The 18,659-nt window shown below is 38.1% G+C and overlaps 1 protein-coding gene across 1 annotated transcript; it reads right to left on the bottom strand.

Moving 5' to 3' along the window:
• Positions 1 to 228: 228 nt before the first annotated feature.
• LOC119909865 (calpain-1 catalytic subunit-like) lies at positions 229 to 15,556 on the bottom strand. Its single transcript, XM_038728115.1, has 15 exons — positions 15,305 to 15,556; positions 14,501 to 14,570; positions 13,873 to 13,991; positions 13,605 to 13,738; positions 12,008 to 12,182; positions 10,878 to 10,952; positions 10,642 to 10,727; positions 6,529 to 6,603; positions 4,974 to 5,134; positions 4,466 to 4,632; positions 4,008 to 4,019; positions 3,684 to 3,892; positions 3,366 to 3,412; positions 1,785 to 1,876; positions 229 to 1,375 (listed from the first exon to the last, which is right to left on the bottom strand). The coding sequence occupies exons 1-14, from the start codon at positions 15,518 to 15,520 to the stop codon at positions 1,833 to 1,835; spliced, it is 1,590 nt and encodes a 529-aa protein (XP_038584043.1). The 5' UTR covers positions 15,521 to 15,556; the 3' UTR covers positions 229 to 1,375; positions 1,785 to 1,832.
• Positions 15,557 to 18,659: the final 3,103 nt, after the last annotated feature.

Genomic DNA, 18,659 nt, shown 5'->3' with positions numbered 1-18,659 from the left:
CCTGTGTGCCGGCGTGCATACGCCTCCAGTTACGCCGTCACACGCTACTGTTCTAGCAACACCAATAGGATTGGAGTAGTTTCATTCATGTTTCAGCCCTGCCACGCCCAGAGGCGTTCCCATAGTGTCGTCACCGACGCAGTTCGAGTTCCCTCGAAGGGGAATGCTACATTTCAAGCTGCCTGCAAGGCATTTATAAGAAATGAAATAACTGTTCATATACACTAATACTGTTTGGATGTCTTTATTTTCTAGAATACAAAAGCCTTATTCCCACCGAAAAAACTAAAATGCATTAAACTTACTTGTACAAAATTTCTTTGCAGTCCATCCAATAGTTGTTGAGATACTTCAATTCGACCAAAGTGGTAGACTGACTGATGCTAGCATGGCTAAAAAAATTATTCCCACCTAACAATAAAACAGAAAATACAGTATCCCTAATTCACATAAAATGAGGTACATTTAACCATAACATGGAAACTTAAAATGGTAAAATATATTAGCTACATGTCATGGCATAGAGTATATTCCTACATTAGCTGTACTGTCTGTAACAGGTAAGCAAAGTTGCAAATTGCCATTTCAAAATTAGTGGCATGCGTCTGCTAAACTGTGAATTTTCCTTCCATTTGTTCTGCCACTCTACTATGCAGTGGGGAAGAGAGAGACACAGGAAAGAGGACTTTAGGAGAAGGCAATTACATACACCCCTTCTTTGGGGGAACTTTCTGATTAGGCTTAATTCAGGTGACAGGTAAGAGAGATAGGGCTTAGGTAAAAGTCACGCATGAGGTCAATAGCAGAGCCCAGAAATAGAGGCTCACTGAACTTCTCAGCCATAGCTCTTTGCCTCTGTCTCTCTCCTTGTCAAGGTGATGACAGCTGGCTGATAGGGAGAAACTGTAGCTGGGCCACCAGTTTAGTAGATAACAGGGTTTTCTTGGAGTCTTACATGTTTATACAATTCACTGTCTCCATAGATTACAGGGCAAATAGAGGCAGGTAAGGCATTGGAGTCTAAACATCAGTAGATTGGCTGTTCAGATTTAGGCCAGTTAAAGTTGATCTGGTAGGAAAAATACTAGAGACATTAAGACGAGAGATAAATTGTGGACTAAAAAAGGTTTCTTGAGATTTGGCTGTGTAATTCATCATGAGTCTCAGAGAACAACTTCATCACACCCGACACCCGGCTAACTTTATTTCTTCTTTAACACCTTCCATTAACAAAGCCAGAGGTAAATGCATTGTTTTTTCATACCACCAATAAACTCATCATCTGCTGAGTTTATTAATTAATTTAAATAATTCCATGTGAATCCTGCAGTTCATCTCCTGTGTCAGGTTAAGTGCACATCAAAAGGTACATCCACTGCAAATTAAGGAGGGATAGATTATTAATGTTCTTCGATGTATCGGTAGTACTAGTTTGCTATTTAGCTTGATTATTTCATCACAGAAAACAAAAAATTTAGTACATGCAACACACTGGTGGTGAAACAAATACTTTGTTTTAAAGTACAATTGCCAATGGAAGTCTTGCACTCTAACATGTCTGTGCCTCCCACCAGCAGCCACCATTGAGTATTTCACTATTGTTCCTGACTCAGTCATCTCACTACCCAGCTGTGCCTCATCCTCAATTAGCCTTGGTATATATAGTGCCAGGAACCATATTACAGGTAATTGGTAGTAAAAATGTTTTTGAAATTTGTATTGCATTTTAAAGACGATGTATTTACTGTGTTGTCTATTGTCATCAGCTGTCCAAATTTACTTACAGTTCATGCAGTTGAAGTGAAGGACTAGAATAATGAAGCTCTCCATTGTTATGAATCCATTAAACTCCGCATGTCCTTGCTGATCCTCTTTCCTGGCCAACATAGGACAAACGTTTAGGCATGATTTATATTGGGGGTGCAACTAACTGTTCTTTTCATTATTGAGTAATCTGCCGATTCTTTATTTAAATCCAGCAGAACAGTAACCCCACAGAAGACAGCACCAAAAAGAATGACATAGCACAAATAGAAAATACAGTACAGACATGAGTTTAAAGATTAAAAAGACATTCAATTTCATATTTTAATTAAAGGAATACTTAATACTTTTTGCATTCTTGCCAAGAGTTAGATAAGCGGATTGATATCACTCATGTCTGTTCGCTAAATATTAAACTACGGCAGAAAGCAGTTAGCTTAGCTTAGCACAAAGATTCGAAGTAGTAGTAGTAGTAGGAAGTAACAAAATCTGACCTGCAGCAGCTATATAGCTCACTAACTTATACCTTATATCGTATGTCTATGTTACCTGTGGAGTCTATGAGTGACTGTTCCCACTTTGCATAGTAAAATTGACTGAATTATACACTGTTGGAGACTACAGCACAACAATTGACCCTTAGCTAAGCTCCTCCCCCTTAGTTACTGTCACTAAGTCCGACAAACTGTTGGCGCTGCCACTGCCTATTACTGCTCTCCCCGAGAAATATTGTCAAATTTGTTGGAAAAAACAATCTTACAAAGAAGCAGACACTTTTGCAGTTGCAATGTACATTTGAAGGTTGTATTCAGGCAGTCCAACTGACTCAAACTGACTCAAACGGACGTGAAAAAAATTAAAGATAGAAGCTAAAGCCTACCAATCACACAGTATAAGTGAACCACTGCATCCCCCAACGATTGAGACAAAAGACAATGATATTAAGGATCAACACTGTTGCTGTAAAGCTGGGTAGGCCTCTATTCATTATTACAGTCATTAAAAGCAGCGTTAGCTAACTAACATCACATTAGGAACAATCCACAGCCAAAATTCTTCTGGATTTATTTTAGGTTTTGGAAAGAGCATAAATCATACTTCTCCTATCAACCTCTCTGGGTAGCGACTGTAATTATTGCAAGTGCCCCAGGAACAGTGTTTCACCATGTCTTGGAAAAATACAGCGAAAAAAAGCTAGAAAACGACTCCTTTTGCATTAGAGTCAATGAAGCACAGCCATGAAAGTGTTGGACCTCAGTTAGAGCAAGTCCTATACTGCTCTGTGATTGGTCAGTTTGTATTCAAGGCGTGGCTTAGCGATACTCAATTAAGCACATGTTCCAACAATTTTAACTATTGCTTTAAGGCACTCAATTGACGGAACAAGTTTCTCTTAATTTTGTCATCTGCTCTATATTTTTTTCACTTGTATGGACTGCAGATTGAGAAGATTGTGCTTTCAGCACCAGCTAAATTAATACACAGGGCTAAATTAATGCACACAATACCTACGTGTCACATGCTTTCAGTGTAACGAAAATAGCAACCAACACGTAACACATAAGCAAAATAATATGAACATTGACAATATATTTGCAAACCTTGCACAGATCTTCCATCTACTTCCATAAGGCCACCAGAATGCTCTCTGAGAGGAAACACAAGAGACATCAGTACATTACTTGTAGCCAGTGTTGAGCACTGACACATTAAGAACATACTTCTTTCAATTTGAAATTCTGTACTGTTTTTACAATTACTAACTTTTAGGGGTCAGCTTGTTCACTGTCTTACCAGGAGTATGATGGAGGGTTAATACCACGCTGTGATTACAGTGGAGAGACCAGGGCCTGCTAGCTTGTAGATTCATTGTACAAAAAGAATTGTAAAGGCTAATTGGAGAGTTGCTAGTGACTTACTGGACATGGGTCTCTGCCTTGGAGAGAATGGTCAGGATGAAGGAGGCTGTCTCGTTGGGTTTGAAGGTGGACGGCACAATCAGGTACTCGCCTGGTGTCAGCATTATGAACGCCATCACTGCACGTGCATTCATGTAGGTTTTAGTTTGGGCAACAGGTTTGTATCTGCTGAAGAAAGAGGCTGGGAACTTCCCCCTCTGTGCCTCGTACTGTAATAGCAGTAATAAATAGATTTTTCATTGCTATGCAGTTTATATCAATCTCCATAGCAGCACAATTTAGGCATGTAATGTGTATAAAGATTGGTTTTAAAATGTTACTTACTTCTTTGGTCACCTTGGAAGAAATAAGAGGGAAAGTGTTCATGTTAGTAACTAAACTAAATTAGTTCAAGTGAAGTCATGACAATGTGAAAACATGTAAGTAATGCAAATAAAAATAATGGAATTTAATGATCATTTGTGGAGGTTTGTTTACCAAAATTATGTACTTGAGACTTGGAATATGCTGCACAAATTACTTCATGAACTTGTTACAGATATATATTGTCAAAGGTCTAGTATGTAACATTTAGGGGGATTTATTGGCAGAATATTCAATATATTGAAAGTATGTGTTTGTAAATACTACACACTGGACCTTATTCGTTCACTGGGATGACACAGAATGGTTTAATTTTTATATTCAATTAATTTGACTATTTTATACTCCCACATGTCTACACATGACACATCCCTAATAGTCCTCACACTGTGACAGAAACAACAAACAGTAATATTTACCTCAAATACAGAGAATCCAATGTGAAGATTTTGGACAAGACGCCTGTTCCTCTTGTTAGGCTTTTGCATGAGAGACACCAGCATGTTTTTTTCACCCTGTTTCGTAGAACATTCACTGAGTAGTTTGTCAATCTTGACCCGATGCTGTGGATTAGTCCAGAAGCTCTCTGGATGGCAATGAGTAAAACAATTTGGCATGTTACCAGTTAGGCAAGATAGGGATGAATGAAAGTTTTAAAGAGGTTAATTATCATCAATTATTATATTTTTTAGATGAAAACTTCAGGCATGGATGGAGATAGACATGGGCTTTTAGGTTTTTCGGGAGCATTTTTAAATTAATACGTTTATAAAGCTTTTATAAACTGATTAATTGCTTTTCTCTAATGAATTTTAATTATTCTTTAATAAAGGAAAAATAAAAATAAAAATTTTTTAAAATTGCCACCCTCCAGTCTCCATATACTGTTTTTGAGGCGACAGTTTAGTCCAGATATCCTTGAAGTACCGAGGTTTTTCATGCATCCTCCAGCCGTGGTTCCTGCCACCCAAGCGCCCTCGTAGAAGGAGGTCTTCCAATGGCAAGAAGAACTTCCATCAAGGAAGTCGGGACACAGGCAGCAGATGTCAAGATCCGTGTAGAACTTACAGAAGTCTTCCAGGGTCATCCTGTTTATAAGTAACACATTGCTGTTTTAGACTGAGATTTACTTAATGCATCAAAGTAAAAACTGTTAATCTTTATTAGTTGAGGTAAGACTTGCTACATACACGCTACATTGTTTTATAGGTATAACTGAAATTATAATTTTAAATTCTACATAATTACAATGTAAATCATAATTAAGTTATGATATCTCCGTCAGCCACCAAAGGAATTTGTCTAAAGAAATATGTAACACTGTTTAGTAAGCAAGCAAGCTACTTGGAAAATGTAGTGAGCTAAGCTACTAGCTACTCTACATTAAATGAAGCTTCACTACACAGAAGCTACCCCCCAGCAAGCTAAGCTACAGCAATGGGGCAGAAATAGCTTAGTTACATCTAAGCTACTTAGACTATTCATTTTTTAATATTTCATACTTAGGTCATTATACACACACACACACACACACACACACACACACAGTATAGGCCTAGTTTAAATTAAACTAACTTCATTCCACAGTAACAATAGAAGAAAGACTTAAAACCTGCTCCAAACAGTGTGTGTGCGAGAGAGAGCTAAATCAGACACACAGAAACTCTCCAACTTACTGCCATATCATTGCAGTGAAATGTATTTCCTCATGCACCAAACGGAGAACCATTGTTGTTTGTATGAAGTTACTTAATTATTACATTATTAATTAATTATATATTTTTATTGTTTATATGTGAATTTGTGTTCTGGCACCATTACAACCTAAACAACCTAAACATTCATGGCAGCTCATCTCATGGAAACAAGTTTCTGCCTCTACATATCAAAGTTTCCTCCACACTAGAGGAAGAGGTGTCCAGACTGGACCCTGATCCTTCTCGCAGACATCAGCCCAAGGATCGGTACGTGATGTCACCGTCACACGGAAGCGCTTCTGCCAGCTGCACGTACAGGTCCGTGTGTGGCGGCGGCATCACATACTGATCCTTCAGAAATGGGAAAATGTAGCGTGTGTGGAAGCTACCGCGCTACTCCATCAATAAAAGAGCTTCATTTCTGAAAAGCTATTGGATTCAGAAAAGAGCGAAGCTACCACCAAGCTACTGAGAAATGTAGTTAAACTAGTAACGGCGCTACATTTAGCGACGCTACTGCCCAACACTGTTAGTAATTACATATGTACAATACCTGATACACTGTACTATGTATAACTGCGGTTTTACAATACACACTAGTTTTTAATCCTTTGAAAGTATAAATATTATATAATCAGTTTTAAATTTTAATCAGTTTGCATTTTTACACAAAAGTCCTTCAGATTTTTAAAAAAATATGTGCTGATATGTTGTATTAGCCATATGACACAAAACATTTAACTTTCTGCATTTTTAGAAATGAATGTTGATTTCAACTTGCTTACCAAAACTCCCCATTGTCAATCACAGAAAGGCACATTTCACGATCTTGAGGACTCACAGTTTTCCACAAAGGCGACCTTTAGATACAATTTTTCAGTGAAGGAAGAGGAGAAGCAATATTGTGAAAACTGTCCAGACACTGACACATTTAGAGAAACAACTCAGGGCTCTGAACCAAACATCTCAGCACTGTCCTGCAAAAATAAAACCATAAAACAACAATAACTGATGAGATTATATTTTAAAAAGCATATGGCTAATTTTTCAATGACACAAGATTCAACTAGCACCAATTGGATGACTATATAAGACACCAGCATGAACTGGACAACTGGACACGTCATTTCAACAGCTGCGTGGGAAGTAAGATTTCTGGTTAAGGACATGAGACACTTTGGGTTTTCTTCATTTGTCTAAAGTGAAAAGCAATGCCATCTTACCAGCATAGATTTACATTCACTTATACTTAATAAATGAGATAAATTTTCATTAAAACTGATTTGCTTTCAAGATATTCATCAATGATTGATGATCATTTGTCAAAGTAATCCCTGTGTGTGAAAAACGCTCAGGCTTGCTTTGCTTTGAGATGCTTTGAATACTAAACTAGAACTGGATACCACACCCAAAGATAGTACTTATTCAGTCCTGCTTCCCTGGTGCACATGTCAAAAAAAAAGGTGCGCAAAATCACAACTAACAAATTAATAAATGTAAACTCCCATAGGAAAGCAAAACCCAAGATGAGATCTCATAGTTGTTTCCTTCTTTTCTCATATTGGCCTCAGGAGCAAAAACTCATCTCTGTCTTACTCTGATCAAAAGATGTGATCTGTACAGGATCTTAAATAAGTGTAATTTCAGCCTCCAGAATATGGATCAGAAAAAAAGCTCCAAGATATTTCTCAGTTTTGTCTTAGTGACCCTACTTAGGGGCTATTTTACTAAAGTACTTTACTTATGTTAAATGTTGAGGTTGAGTATTTTCTTTTTATGGGGGTCTGTACTTTTACTCCCCTTAATTTCAAATCCTTATTGTATTTATTGTTAATTATCTGTTACAAGTTACTGAAAATAAATAAATTTTGACATTGAAAATAAGGCACTTTCAAATGTCATGCTTTCTAATTTGTTAAGGTAGTCACAGCCAGCATAACTGGAACACCCAATACTTTGACATGATATTTAGAAATTAATTCATTAAGGACTGAATACACGCAAGAACTGAGATACAACATGTATCTGTCATACAGAATAAGCACTTTTACTTTTGATCCTTAAATACATTCACTATGGAATACTTTTATACCTTTTACTTGAGTAGAATTTTGAGGACTTTAAATGTGGATATGGTATTTCTCCTCTTTTAAGTAAAGGAAAATTGTACTCTATTTAAACACAATAAGTTGCCCTTTGAACAGCAGGAGCGGGGTTCAAATCCAGCACAGGGCAAGCCTCTAGCAAGGTTCTCCAAGCATAAACAGCAATGTAATACAAACATCTCCCCATAGCTCCCAACAGCTTTTTAGGAGCAATAAGCAAGACATTAATGAACTCAAAAAGATACAGTACAATGATGAGATCTCATCTGTGACTTCCAATCTCCTGTTGTAATCTCAATTCAGTATCCATTTTTCTTACCCAAGTCTCAAAACCGCAATCTCTCTTTATCTCATCCTTTTCTCCTAAGGGATTTTAGGAGCAACAATTCTGATTGGAATGATCTCAAAAAGATATACCATTGAGATCTTAGTGTTTTCTCAAGAGTTAAAGAAAAGACTATTATGAGAAAAAGATTTTTCCTCTGGGCTGCCTTATCAGCAGTCGTCATCAGTGACGTCTTTTTCAGTTGTCTTTTATTATGCAGTATAGTAAGCATTCTCTCAGTGTAGGGGTTAGACAACTGAAATGTTATTTTTCTTGCTTTGTCTTATACCTTGGGAATTATGAATGTTTAAATTAACATGAAATGATGTTTTCTTAAGCATGATACTCCAAGCAAACCTCATTTAACCATTAAAGTAATTTTAGGATACAGTATGTTGAGAAAAAAGGGGTTGAAATGTGATAAGATTTCAAACTGTGCAGACTTAAGTACAAATCACAGTTGTTTCAATGTGGTAAGAACAGTTCATTAGTGACTGCCCTAATCACCACTACAGTATAACATGTACAGTTGTTAGCTCAATAATTTTTTAAACATTTTTCAAAAAATGCATGAGAGATAGGGACCAAGAGAGGAAGATGGCCCACAGAGACCGCTTATAGGCCCAGAATTTTGTGCTACACCGCTAAGCGCAGTATTGTCTTTTGCCGCTGGCCCTGGCAGCGAGTTCCCGCTCGACCCATTGACTTTAAAGTGTGATGACTCAACAGATTTTTAAATCAGCTCAAGGAAAGTTTTACAAATATAAAACCTTTGTGGATCAAAAATAGAAGGAAAGAGTCATAATTGATCTTGTTTGCAGTTCAATATGACGTGACAGGATATTTTAATGTATCGCAACTTAGCTTGAATATTTATATCTTGCAACAAATAAGAATGTAACTTTGGCAGTGGGCAGCAGAAGTGGTACTAAATGAAGAGTCGTCTGGGAGCAGAAAGAGACTTTTCTTGGAAGGGAACGGAGCCATAACCACCAGCTCATGTCAAAGAGTCATAATTCCCATTACAAGTAGGGCTGCTCAAATATGGCAAAAATCTTAATAGCGATTATTTTGGTCAATATTGAGGTCACAATTATTTGACATGATTAGGCTACTCATTGACTTCTTTTTTTAAATCATTATGTTCATTACCCCAAATAGCCCATGAAATAAGAAATAGTAATCTATTGATATTGACTTTAAACAGCATCTGATGAAGGGATGGCCCGCGAAGGAGGCAGAGCAGAGGTAGGTGAGCTGCTCCTTTAAACAACACTAAAAGTCAACTGTGTGTTCTGCAGTGATGATTAAACCGTGAGTAAGAAAAGTATAATTAAGTATAAATAATAGGCAATTTGGTAAGCTATGAGGAGAGGAAAAGTCGGTGTGTTTACATACAAAGTCAATGCAAAGACACGGAGAGCCGCGATTTCCTGTCGGGCGGTGTGAAGGCCTTCGCGTGAGTTGAAAATTTTCAACTGGAGTGACAATGAAAGAAAGTCGCATGACGTTGAGACGCAATAGCATATCAGCAATGAGATTATCCAGACGTCACTGAGGCCTCAGAGCGTTGTGTGAAAAAGGCCAGGCAGAACGGGAACGGCGGAGAGATACTAAACAGCGGGGAAAAGCCGACGAGCAGAGCTGCAGCTTTTGGACAAATAAACACCCGTAGTCGGACTGGACTATGTTCTGACAACAACGGCGTTTACTTGCAGGAGGAGCTTGGAGTAAACTGGTTTCATTAAAATAGCTTTTTACTTTAGTTTTTGGGATTACAATGTTGATTATCTTTACTCGATCTTCTCAGCAGTGAGCTTCCGTACACATCTGGTTCCACTGTTATTGTTAGCGTCGGTTGGCACCCAGAGCTCTGTTGGACTACTACTTCATATTTATATAAAAAATGGACAAAACTGGACATTACTTCGAGAAAAGAAAGCAAGGAAGTCGAACTACTTGGTGAGTTCAGAAAAGATGTGTCTGTAACTTTATTCCAGCCATCATTACTGCTACAGTGAACAAGTTAGCCCTGATCGAGCTGAACTCCATTCAGAAAAGCAAAATATTCTGAATACTGGAATCAAACGACCAAAACACAAAGTGAATTACAATGTTATCTGCCCCTAAAAAGAGAATTCACACTGACAAATTACCTGAGCACAATAAAATGTCCTAAACTAAGAAAAATGTTGACAACATACAGACTGAGTGAACACAGCCTGGCCATAGAAAAGGGTTAACCCTTTTATACATGACTTACAAAATATAGTAGGTGACTAGTAGCTATACCACTGTGGAGATTAGCATCAAAAAGCTGACATCAATTGTTGACAAAACATTCTTAAGAAATGTGCTTCTGTGTGACAATGAACATAATCTATCTTCAGAGGCAGCAAATCAGAGATTTCTATCTTCGGAGAGCAAACTCTTTGTGAAACACTAACTGCACTCAGTGTGATTCTTACCGATCACTCCAGTCTCCGTTCCACTCTCCTTTGCCCCAGGGGTTCCACAAACGGACCAGGTGTACTAGCTGCCCCCGACTTGTGATCTGACCAGTAAACACCAGAGAAAATACAATCGTTATTTGTCACAATGATAACTTCACTCTACTATATGCTTACTTAATTACTACTGTTCCCAATACTACTAAGCCAACTTAAGGCCTTCTTTATTCCTTTAGAACAAATGAGTTATTCACCTGTTTCACACCTGTAACACTGTAGGCATGGCCTTGGACCAATCCATTTTGTAGTACAATGTTGTCAATTGTCTCCTACAAGAGATCCTGTATATGTTATCATTGCAGGTAGTCTTGTTTTAAACACATAATAAATTCAATTCACAAGAACATTTCAAAAATTAAAAAAGATTTAAGCATCAGCATGTGTAATAAAAAGAATTGTTCTTGCCAAGTAACATTAGACAAGTATAAAACAAGATAAGTAGAGGCTCAACAGGGCTACAAAGACAATGATGCTACTGAAAATCATATTTCAGCCTGGACAACTTTCATCAAAGAAAGTGATATTTACACCGCAGTAAGTCACGTTGGGCAGTTATGTTGCTGGAGCACTGCGCTCCCAGAATGCAGGGTTACTTGTGGTTCCTAGAGTCTCCAAAAGTACAATGGTAGCCAGAGCCTTCAGCTAACAAGCTCCTCTCCTGTGGAACCAGGTTCCAGTTTCGGTTTGGGAGCCAGACACCATCTCCACATTTAAGAGTAGGCTTAAGACTTTCCTTTTTGATAAAGCTTATACTTAAGGCTCAGGTGAGTCCTGAACCATCCTTTAGTTATGCTGCTATAGGCTTAGACTGCTGGGGAACTTCCCATGATGCACTGAGCTCCTCTCTCCTCTTCTTTCTCTCCCTCTGTATGTAACCTCATCCCATTAATGTATGTTACTAACTCGACTTCTTTCCTTTCCCGTAGTCTTGTGTTTTCTCGTCCCTCTCCTCCTCCTATCACGTTCTGCAGGTGTTTCTGGCTCTAGAGCTGTGGTTGTGAGTCATCTGCAGCCCCCATGTTCCTACTCAACACCAGCTGCTACTGTTATTATTAATAGTCCTATTATTAGTATGGTTAATATTTTTGTTTGTTTGTTTGTTTATATTTCTGTGTGGATATTGTGTTTGCTTCTACACCCCTTGCCCTTTCTTGCTCTCTCTCCCTCACCCCCAATTGGATCGAGGCAGATGGCATTACTATTGTTTTAGTTATTATTTCTTTATTCTTTTTTTAATTGATATTTGTTTTCTCAGCTCTGATTGGGTGGATATTTTTTGACATTGACTAGTGTGTGGTTTTGTGTGTGGTATATTGGTGCTTACCCCCTGTGGTGTACCACATCCCATCAGTGACTTGGATTGGCAAGCTCTGCACATCATTTCCCACAGATTTGGAGGACGGTCTGACAGATGGAGGTTTATGTGAACACCACCAGTGAAGTCCACCAAAGCCTCAGCTGGAGTTCCAGCATTCATGTCTAAGTAGGAACCGCACACTCTGACACAAATAGGAGTGAAATTACTTAGACGGATACTCCAGAATTACAGTTTTTCTCAATTGAACTAAAATTTCAAAACCACAACTTATTTTTCAAAAAGCACACCCATTTCCCTAAACTATACACAAAAATCCCTTCATTTCTCATTGCCTACACCATGTGGTAATTTATAAAGCACTAACATTCAATATTGTTCACTCAAGTCAGCACAGCTTGAGCTCAATTAGCACACAGCTACCCAGGTGGAAACACAAACAGTCAAAACTGGTAACACACCAATCAGAACCTTCAATAGATAGCTAAAAGGGCCAGAGTCAGTTCATTCAGTTTTTAAACAACAGATCCAGAGAAATCTGAAGGAAGAGGTGGAGGACACCCGAGAGGAGGAAGAGGAAGAGGAAGAGAAGGGAGAGGTGGAAGAGATGAAGGAAGAGGAACAGAAAGAGTTGGAGTATAGACAGTTATTGTCAATTTTGGCCCTATGAAAGACCACTACAGGCCTACTTCCTGTTGGCACCAGTGTCTACTGCGCATGATTGCGCAGCGGAAGAGTGGTTTAATGATGTAGAGCAATGGCAGGAACACTGTAGTTCTGTTAGCTGCATGGCTGCACAAACAAAAGTATTCTCGCTCAGTGTATTTGCCTGGCTTGGATCGTCACTGTTAAATCTGCCCACCTACAAGGCTCACCTAACAAACACCGAAGTAGCGTCACTGATGGCCGATTCGCCAAGAGTTTATAATGTAACCAATGCAGTAAATCTCTCATGTGCGATGGGATGTACCAGGTTCTTGACGTTATCTTTGGTCGGCTTCATTGTTCGATCTCTGGCTTACCCTCTTTAGTTGGAGGACGAGAAAGTAGAGAAGGAGGTGGAGAACAATAATCTCTGGTCTGTCCCAGACCAAAGACAAGACGCTGGGGCAGAATAATTAGTTGTTTGGTGTGTTGTACTGTACAGCACACTAAGGAATAAAAATGTGCTAATGTTTACATTTGTTGTTTCTTTTGTTGTGTTCATCATGTGAAGAGGTTTTTGAGGGGGCAAATCACAAGCAACATTACTAATAACCAGTTTCTGTAGTATTGTTTTGAATTTATCTCACCCGTGTGTAAGACTGTGTTGTAGTCTATGTGTGTTTTTGAGGGCTTGTGTGTCATGTCTGAGGGCAAAGTTTGGTTTTTCAGCAAGATTAAATGGTTTTGAATAGAGAGCTTCATTTTGACCTGAAAATAGGATGTTTTGGGAATTGGTTGAAAAGTTGTGGATTTGTGTTTAGAGAAAGAGGCAAAATTTCAAGAAATGTGTTTAAGCAATCGAGAAAAACTGTACGACAAATCTCACTCTGAGAAAATGCATTTTATGTATATGGTATTTGTATTACAGTACTGTGTATATGTATAATACATTAGTACATACTTCGCATAAGCTTTCTCCAGCAAAGCAGGCCAGAACTCAGTTGGGTCTTTGGAGTGAACAAAGATTAGTCTGCCATTGATTGTTGGTAGCTTGTCATCAATGACAACATCCACCCACCTTCCAAATCTCCAGAACTGAAAAGTTTAGAAACAAGTGAATCAGAGTAAGAGTATAACTGTTTTAGAGGAAAATAAATGAGAGGATAATAACCATTTAGCAGTGCAACACACATTTAGACAAACACTGTTGGGAATGACTGTTGGTTTACCCTGAAGTGGAACAGCCCACAGTAGTCCTCATCAAATTTTTGCTCGCGAGGAACAACTTGCTCAAGGATGTCATTCTGGAATGTCAGAGCCCCGATAGCCGCAAGAAACCAACAGTTTCCTGAGTAAAAAATGTTCAGTGAGTTGTCAGAAAGGTAAACCAAGCAGGCAAAGGCAGAGTAGTAAAGTGTGTACAGAAGGGTTTCCAGATTACAAACTGTCAAGAATACTAACAGAAAACACATTTGTACAATATCTTCTAATATGTAGGTCTCTGCCTTGTGTTAGGGTTTTGTGATTTCTGTATTGGTGTCCATGGACAAGTCTTGGATTGTGTTTTGTTTTGCATTTGTTCAGTGTGTTTTGTTCAGTAATTATCTGTCTCTGTTTCCTGCTTCATGTCTGTGACTGTTTGTTGAGTGTTCTGCCTGTTTCTGTAGTTCTGTGGAGTACTAGCTCAGTTTTGCATCTGCTCTAGACTTGGTTGTTTGCTCTTTAGGACATTTTGGACATTTGTATTTGTGTATTCCTGACTCTGCACTCGGCAACTGTGACACTTTCTGCCCATTGTCTGGACTTTCATCTCATATCACATTGTTGGTATTTTTTGAATGAAGAAAACTATCCTACCAACCAAGCCTTGACCAAAGTCAAATCTGGAGACCCCATCAACAACAAGAGATGGGTTGGGAACAAGTTTCTGAAAGAGACGAATTGTTGACACATAACTTACAGATTTAATATTGGCTTGTCAGATAACAGTATAACAGCAGTACACTACCATAATGGCCTGCTTAGCTTAGTCAGGTTTGTCTTTGACCTTTGCTGTTCATCCTTAAAATACATACTGTACTATAGTAATGCTGTGTGAAGGGGTTGCTAGTGCTGACAATATACATGAGAATCAACAGCATACTTTGTGGTTTTCAATTATATTAAGCAGCAATCTCACTTTGTACACAATCTTAGGATGCAGCTGTTAGCCCAGGAGCTAAGAAAAGTTAACTGTACCTGCCCAACATTAACAAAGATCAAAGTTAAGTAAACAAGTGACAGATTGAACATTGAACACATAGCCCTGTTTCTGCTTGATATGTAAGTAGCCATAAGCACTTGAAAAACTGCATGCTTATTGGGATGAGTTTGTGTCGTCTTGTTTTTCCTTAATCTGAGACCAGCAGGTGGCATAAGCCACTCATTTAAACATTTAAAAAACTTTCAAAAGCACAGATCTTGTGAACATTGTGTCACTTTCATTTTAGTTTGGTTGGTAAAACAGGGTTTACCAGAAGCTGCGTTCTAATTACAAATGAATCGATTTAGTTGTCTGCTGGTTCAAAGGCCATGACAACAAACATGCTTCTTTAACCATCAACATTTTTTCAACACAAAATGGCATCACATCTGCAGTTTTTCGCCAATAAAAACACTCACCGCTGGTCTTAGCCACACCACTCGGGCCAAGTCAGCAGGGGTCAGTAACCCTTCGCCGATGGAGTTCCTGTCAGGTGGGAACATCTCATCGGTGTACCTCAAGCGTTGGATGAGACAGTTGTTTTTCAGCTGCTGGAAGTCTTGTTTGAGGAACTTTAGAGGGTTAGTGATGGGCCCAAAACCATCTTTCTTGAGACATGGGTTGATGATGTTCATTGATGCAGTCTTTGAGCTTTGTTCAGAAAATGCAGATCGAGAACAATCATTGTCATTAAAGGAAGTAGTGATGGAAGAACACTACAAGTTAAAGTAAAGATTTCACTTCAGTAAACATAGAAAGGTAGTACCAGCATACTTTATAAACATCTTCACATTACTTTATATATCAAATTGCAATTTTATAAATTCCACAAAAATTATTGTGTAGAGGAACCACAGAATCATATTGTTCCTCTTGTCCACATCACTTCTGGTGATAGTACAGTAGGTTGTTGTTTTTACTGAAAATGAGTTGAGATTTTTCTTTCTCCATCACAGATAACAAAATAAACCATTGTAATAAGAAGAAAAGGAGTGCAGACCAACAACACCTTTGATTGCCTCACTGTGTAGTCAAGCATGACTGTAAATAAAAAAAAATTTCAATAGAATCAGAGCCTATAATTACAATCATACTGCAAGTAGCTAACCTGTAAGTTAAAGCATGAATTCATCTTACCTCACCAGCCACAGAGAGAAAATATTGAGTCTGAGTGGAACAGCAAGTTTGAGAGAAGAAATTCCAGTTCTTTTATGAACTGCAAACGTCCAAGGGCGAGTAGTGTCAGCAGAGGGTGTTGCCCTCTGTGAAATTCTTCAGAGGTAACCTGATATTTTACCTGCCACAGCTGTGTAGTTCATCCTGGATAGGCTAAATGTTGTCACAGGGCTAATAATGACACACATCCACATGAAGGTTCAGACCTATAGTCAATGCTGAGATTCAAACTCACCTACCTGTGTGTCTTTGGTGGATGCACAGGGAGAACAGAACACTTAAACAAGTCTTAAACAAGTATGCAGTGCAACCCAATATGATATAAATGCCATAGTTGTTATTAATGTCAAATGGGACTTGCAGGAGCTGGGCACACATAATATGTTAGGACTAGGTGGATTAATTATCAGATTAAAGTTATTGAAAACATGCACATTAATGATGTCACTAAACTGGCTTAAATGTCAACAAAAAGAGGTGAATTGTTAGTTATAACTTGTCAAAATAACTGCACACTAAAGTTTACGCTTTGCTCAAATGTGCAGTTGTAATGTCATGTTTAGTAAGTGCAGTGTAACTTTCTGTGCTTGCAACATAATTTCTGGAGAAAAAAATCTTTCTAAAACTTTAAATTCTAAAACTTTAAATGGGTGGTGACAGTTTATGCAATAACAACAATATGCAATAAATCTAGGTTGTTGTCACAGTATTTACAGCACTTTCATAAGTAAGGTACAATGTGAACACAAAAGATTGCATTTGTCCATTATTTACATAAAGTCTTTGTTCTATTTTAAATTTTGTCTCAATTGAAAATTACTTAATAAAGGAAGCCAATCATTTCCTGTTTTACAACTTGCTCTGCAACTCTTGTCTCAAGTCTAGAGACTGCTAACAGTGTGTCAGTAAAATCCTCAGTTTGAAGCCAGTAATACTATTTTCAACCACAAGAAGGCAGAAGTGCAACACTAATCTATTTTTATCAGATGTCTGTGAACACAGCCAAAAAGTCTTCATGACTTATCCAAACCAAACTGACATCCCCTCAAAATGGTGCATCATAAATAATATTTTTTTATGATGGATTGTTAAATAAATAATTTCACCTATCACTGTCAATTCAAACAATCCAACCTTGGATATTCTCCAAAGTTTATGCGATTACTAAGCTGGACCTTAGAGTCAACTAAAGCAATAACTGTGCTTAAAGATCAACTTGTTCGAAACATGGCGAGAAAGGGGAGGAGGATGTAGGTACTAAGGTGGATAACTAAGGTGTCCAGCACAAATCAAGCCAGTGACTCTAACATCTACAGGTACACATTTATTTTAATTAAAAAAAACATTAGAAAATGGTGTACACTGCTTTTGTAATTAAAATGAGCCCATGTCATACTCTGAAATCTGAAATGTGTTTGTATAATGTCTTACTTTTGTACCGCACAGAGTGAAAAAATAAGCCTACAATATAACTACTACTACTACTACTGGTAAAACTAAAAATGCAGTCTATCATTTTAACATCTAATTAGATTCCATCTCAAGTCTAACATAAAGTCTACAAAGGTGTTTTGGTGTTATAGGATTGGTAATGTTATGTTTTCACGCAAATACCAATGTCTCCTTGAGTTTATTTTGAACTTGCTCCAACTAGGGGTTAAGTGTGAGCAAGACACTTAACCCCTAGTTGCTCCAGAGGCATGCGACCTCTGACATACTTAGCAATTGTAAGTCGCTTTGGAAAAAGCGTCAGCTAAATGAATGATCATTATAAGTACGTTGTGTCATTCTATTCTTCTAGTCTAGATCAACAGCTGTGCCGTGTCAAACGTTCTAACCATTAACTGCTGACAGGAATTGTTATATATGTCAGAGGTCACATGCCTCTTGAGCAACTAGGGGTTAAGTGTCTTGCTCAGGGACACATTGGTGGATGTTGTGGTGGGAATCAAACCAAGGTCTCCCACACCAAGGGAATGAGTCTTATCCACTGCTCCATCGCCATCATTATCTTTAGTCATAATTTCCCACTTGACTTCACTTACTATCCATGCAGTCCAGGCGAAGGATGAGACTGATAAAGCTTTCCAGTGTCTTGTGTCCACAGGAGGCACCGTAGTGCAAAGCCATCAAATAGATCATGTCATTGCTGATCCTGTTCAACATACACAGAGCAAAAGTGTGATGTGTTTTGCACAAGCCAAATTTCCACTTACACAGTTAGCCACAATTGCATCAGCATCAAACTCACACACCTTTGGCCTTGTTTGACATACATCAGTCTTATTCTTGTTCTTCGTCGGCTAATACCAACAATATTCACAAGGTCTTTAAACGTTTTTGGCAACAACAAAAAAAGGGTGAAACTGAAATTAAATTTAAGTTTTTTCCCAGTGTTTGTTACTGACTTGGATACATAATAAAGGGAATGAATCCTAACTGGTCTGAAGCTACTATTGCATTGTACTGTTTTCATGTACAATACTTACATCATTAATGTAACTACAATCCCTGTGAGGAATGTTCTTTTAAAAAGTATAACTCTATCATCTAGGTAAGTGATACCAAATTATAATGAATGTCACATGCATTACAACA

This window comes from Micropterus salmoides, unplaced genomic scaffold (assembly GCF_014851395.1).
Source record: "Micropterus salmoides isolate LMB-PRFRI ecotype aquatic unplaced genomic scaffold, ASM1485139v1 Ms_hic_scaffold_19, whole genome shotgun sequence".
In the NCBI taxonomy this organism is placed as follows: Eukaryota; Metazoa; Chordata; class Actinopteri; order Centrarchiformes; family Centrarchidae; genus Micropterus; species Micropterus salmoides.
This window is presented reverse-complemented; position numbering and strand designations above follow the sequence as displayed.